The 5,000-nt window shown below is 44.9% G+C and overlaps 1 protein-coding gene across 10 annotated transcripts in view; it reads right to left on the reverse strand.

The window, feature by feature from the left end:
* col13a1 (collagen, type XIII, alpha 1) overlaps positions 1–5,000 on the reverse strand; it is a 67,918-nt gene that overhangs the window by 45,187 nt on the left and 17,731 nt on the right. For all 10 annotated transcript variants that reach the window (XM_080849056.1, XM_080849059.1, XM_080849053.1 and 7 more), the window contains exons 8-10: positions 1,858–1,884; positions 1,102–1,128; positions 657–683 (exon numbers count right to left, since the gene is read on the reverse strand). In XM_080849056.1, coding sequence (XP_080705182.1) covers positions 657–683; positions 1,102–1,128; positions 1,858–1,884 — 81 coding nt within the window. The remainder of the gene's footprint in view (positions 1–656; positions 684–1,101; positions 1,129–1,857; positions 1,885–5,000) is intronic.

Below are 5,000 nucleotides of genomic sequence, written 5' to 3' on the forward strand. Positions count from 1 at the left end.
CACACATATCCAGGAGAGATTGGTCAGATTTGAATCCAGAAGCCCTCTCCACAGCCAGCTTCATGTACCACAGTCAAACACAAACACACACACACACACAAACACACACACACACACACACACACACACACACACACACACACACACACACACACACACACACACACACACACACACACACACACACACACACACACACACACAACACACACACACACACACACACACACACACACACACACACACACACACACACACACACACACACACACACACACACACACACACACACACACAGACACACACTCTCCTACATGTGCTAGCTATCATGGTAGTTTGCAGCCTACTTAATTCCTTCTCCTTACCCCAGTTACTGTGTAGACCAACATTACACTGTCACCGTCTCCATTGCCAAGAGACAAGACAAATTTCCAAGACAAACAACCTCTCTCCTGAACACAGCAATAAACGCTTTCATATTTTGAAAGGCTTGCAACTATACAACAACCACATGATATACTGCCGCCTCTGAAACGGACAAACTCTTGAGTAAGACATCACTTTAAACATTGCTGGATGTAACCATCACATTCTTCAATATTCAGGAATTACATTTCTGTGTTTTATTGTGAGAAAACAGGTAAACGTTCTCTTACCCGGTGAGAGTACTCTCCACATAAACCCTGAAAAAAAAAAAAACAGATACGCGGCCAGTTAACCTCCACTTATAATAATAATAATAATTCATTTTATTTGTGAAGCACTCTTCATTCTAGGCAGAATCTCAGAGACTTAAGGACAATAAGCAGTAGATACTAGTATACATATTTTTGCTTTCATGATTGTCCTTCTCCTCACTGTATCTGTAATGACCCAGTGTAAAGAGCTAGTTAGACTGCGTACTGAGTGTGGTGTGTGTAATGTGTAATGGATGTGTCCTCAATCTGTAATGTGTACTGTACACAGTAGTATCCAAAAAGTGTGTGTGATGTGTGTAATGTGTAATGGATCTGTCCTCAATCTGTACTGTGTACAGCAGTATGCGTGAAGTGTGTGTGGTGTGTGTAATGTGTGTGATGTGTGTATCTTGCATGTACTGACCTTCTCGCCTTTGGGTCCAGGTTCTCCCTAGAGAAAAAGAGAACGGTGAGATACGGCCTCATTGTCACGCAGCGAATCAAAGGCTAGGGCACTCATCAAAGGCATGTTCTGAAGACGCTCTCATGGCATTGACATGGGCGAAGCTGAATTAGCGTGCCTTACAGTGCACAATAGTGGCTTTCAGCTACCATTATACAAAGATCTTTATTTCAGAGATAGAGGCTGACTCCACAACAGAACTGGGTCTGATTTGTGCCAGGTCAAATTTCAGATTCTCTCTAGACTCAGTTACTGCCTGGGGTGTCATTACATTTCATTAGCTTTGTACCTGCTATCTGCACAATGACAATACAGTTTCATCTAATCCAATCCAATCCAATCCAATATAATCTCATCTAATGAAATGTAATGTAATGTAATGTAATCTAATGTAATGTAATGTAATGTAATGTAATGTAATGTAATGTAATCTAATCTAATCTAATCTAATCTAATCTAATCTAATCGAATCGAATCGAATCGAATCATATCTAATCTAATCTAATCTAATCTAATCTAATGTGTCTAATAAAAGTGGTTTACCACCTTTGTGTTACACTAATCTAGAAACAATGAAAGCTATACCAGTAAATGAGCCTCTTTTTCAGGAGCTAATGACACAGGAGCTAATGACACCGTGAGGAAATGGTGATGGATGGACTCCTCAGGTAGCATGCACATGAATGTAAAGTCATTGGTCAAAAAGTTGGAACGTACCGGCACTCCTTTTGGACCGCGGGGGCCCTGCATAGACACACACACACACACACAGACAGGGGGAGAGAGAGACACACACACACAGACACACACACACACACAGACACAGGCATGAAAATCTCAACACTGGCCTTTTGAATTCAAATATTAAACATCATGAATCACTGTCAAATTTCAGACAAAAGACCAACGATTAGTTATTATTACAACGCACTGAACGAATCCATTCGCCTTAATTACACTCCTCTTGGCTTGCAGCAGGCCAGTCATCATGAACCCTCAAGCGTCTGTTTCTGCTTCATTAGTCTCACGTCTGACTCCTGCTCTCTAATCCTGATTAAGTTCTCAGCGGTGACTGAAGACTTCAGACAGGAGGAACAACATCAGAAACTACAAACGCGGACGCCAGAGCACGTTCCATCCCTCTCAAGGCAGCCGCTGCCAACCCACATAATAAGACACTGTAGCCGGGGGGCACTGTGGCGCAACCAGTAGCCCCGACCACATTCGGGCTTGATGCCCATGGAAGACACGGGTTCGATTCTGGCCTGATGTCGTTTCTCCTGTCCACTCTCCCTCTCATTTCCTGTCCCACTTTTCTCTTCAACTATCGATTAAAGGCCAAAAAGCCAAAAATGAATCTTAAAAATAAGACACTATGGGCACATATTACAGTGGTGCCGATAGAACACCAACACAGAAGCCTTTGGGCCTGACCACAGCTGAGGAAGAGACCTATGCAGAGGAAGAGGCATTGTTAGAGGACCATTAGTCCGTTGCCCAGACAGTAGTGTACTCTGGTAGGCTTTGGCCAGGATGTGTTCAACAGTCTGCTGCTAGCTGCCAGAGTATAGGCAGCGCTGCTCTAAGCTGTAAGTGGGCTGTTAGACTGTGTGATCGCGCTGGCGACGCTAACCCCCTAAACGGGCCACACTAGCCTAGTAAAAATATCAGCAACTGCTAAATGCAGCTTTTCTTACACATTACACCTGCCAACCAAAAACTCAAATGGGCTCCCCTGGGCTAAATGACTCCTTCTCACCCTAGCAACAACTAAATATTTACACGTCCCTTTTTGCAAACTGTAATCTAGAACTCATGAGCAAACACGAGCAGCTTAGATGGTAGTAATTGGAGTTGCTTTAAACCCAGTCAGTCAGAGAGCAGCTTGCTGTAAAAGAAGCTCTGGCCTGGTGGATCTAGGATCCGTGCATCTTGTGGCTTTGTGATCTAGTAGATCCCCGGCTTTGTGATCTAGTAGATCCCCGGCTTTGTGATCTAGTAGATCCCGGCTACATGTTCTAGAGTGAGAGTCTGTCTGGGTTCCGACTGTTCCTTCAGGATGTCAGAATAAGAGCGCAGAGGAGTGCCAATGATCCCAATAAACTAGAGGAGTGAGTAAAAGCCTTTCCTGGGAGGTCACAGAGACAGATAAAGACCTGGAAGAGTAGAATGCTAGGAGGCCATTTTCATTTTAAGGCATGCAGCAGCTGGCAATAAGGAACGCTGTAGTGGCACAGAATCAGACTGGTGGGCCTGGACACCCACTCCCAGAGAGAAAGAGAGAGAGAGAGAGAGAGAGAGAGAGAAAGAGAGAGAGAGAGAGAGAGAGAGAAAGAGAGAGAGAGCGAGAGAGAGAGAGAGAGAGAGAGAGGGAGGATCTGCCCAGGCTCACTTTCTGCGACTATAAAGGTAGAGAGAACGGATGAAATAAAATGGGATGAGATAAGGAATCCGAGAAGGAATTTATCAATAAAAAGACCAAATTGTGATCCCATATGAGTGTGAGACAAAGATATGGGAGAGACAGAGAGGCTGGCGAAGAGAAAGCACGAGACAGACAGACAGGCGAAGAGAAGGCACGAGAAAGAGAAGGAAGCCAGACAGAGGGGGTGAAGGATGGAATGAGGGAAAAGATTTAAAGAGTCAGGGCGCGTGGTAAAACAAGTCCAAAGAGAGCACTCAGGTGTCAAAGTCAAGGCAGGAAGTTAACTCTTTTTCATTACACCCCCTTCTCTCCCTCTCTCTCTCTCACCCTCTCTCTCCCTCTCTCTCTCTCTCTCTCTCTCTCTCTCTGGCTTTTAAGGTCATTTATTTTCTGGCGATGGCTGGAGGGAGCAGGCCGAGGTTGACAACATCTTTACCGCCTGTGTTTCCTAGCCCTCCTGGGTGTGTTAATGCTCTGGTCCACCCTTAATGTTGGTATGCAGCGAGAGTGGAGAACTCTTCGCTGCTCTTCACGGATGATCGCCCTCTATGCTCGCGCTCCAAGTCCACTGAGGGTCTCATTAACCAAGGTTATGGTTTTTTATTTCTTTTATTTCTTTTATTACTTACAGCTTCATACCAGAGAACCTCCCGATGAAAAGTAACTCACATAGCCAAATAGCTGCTCATTAGAAAAACGCTTCCAGCACAGTGTGTACAAAATAGTCTGTGCTGGTAAGAAGAGGGGTACTGGTGGAAGGAAGTCTTCCGTAGGTCCTGATACCACACAAACTCGTGATTAAGAGAAACCCAGACAGGCAGCTAAAGAGCTCTACACCATTGGAAAAAAAGCTCCACACAAAATATTCAAAAACACCGTGCTGGTAGAAAAATAAAAATAAAAAAAGGTTTGTTGAGAGTTGGAAAGAGTTCACCCCTGAATCTCGTTCTTCCATTGTCACAGAGTAGCCCTGTGGAAAGATTCTGGCCCTGATGTGTTGTAGGGAAAGCTACCATCTTCCCAGAAAGCTGTTTCTTTACGAAGAGAGTGTCTGTCTATGAACGGTCCAGACGTCCCACCACTAACCAATCAGAAGAGAGTGTCTGTCTATGAACGGCCCAGACGTCCCACCACTAACCAATCAGAGAGTCCATTACTCAGAGCGTGACGGGACAGGGGGGGACTAAGACAAACACACTGCCGACCGGCAAGCCTTCATAACTAATAGTCTGCGTGTGTGTGTGTGTGTGTGTGTGTGTGTGTGTGTGTGTGTGTGTGTGCATGTGTGTGTGTGTGTGTAATAGACCACCGGCATGCCTTCATAACTAATAGTCTGACCACCGAGTTTTTATGAACACTGACCTCTGTACTCCCACTGTTGATTTTGTCTGAGTGTGTGGCAGTAGATTTGTGACCAAGGGTGTGTGTGTGTGTG

This window comes from Sprattus sprattus (genome assembly GCF_963457725.1).
Source record: "Sprattus sprattus genome assembly, chromosome: 12".
Lineage (NCBI taxonomy): Eukaryota > Metazoa > Chordata > Actinopteri > Clupeiformes > Clupeidae > Sprattus > Sprattus sprattus.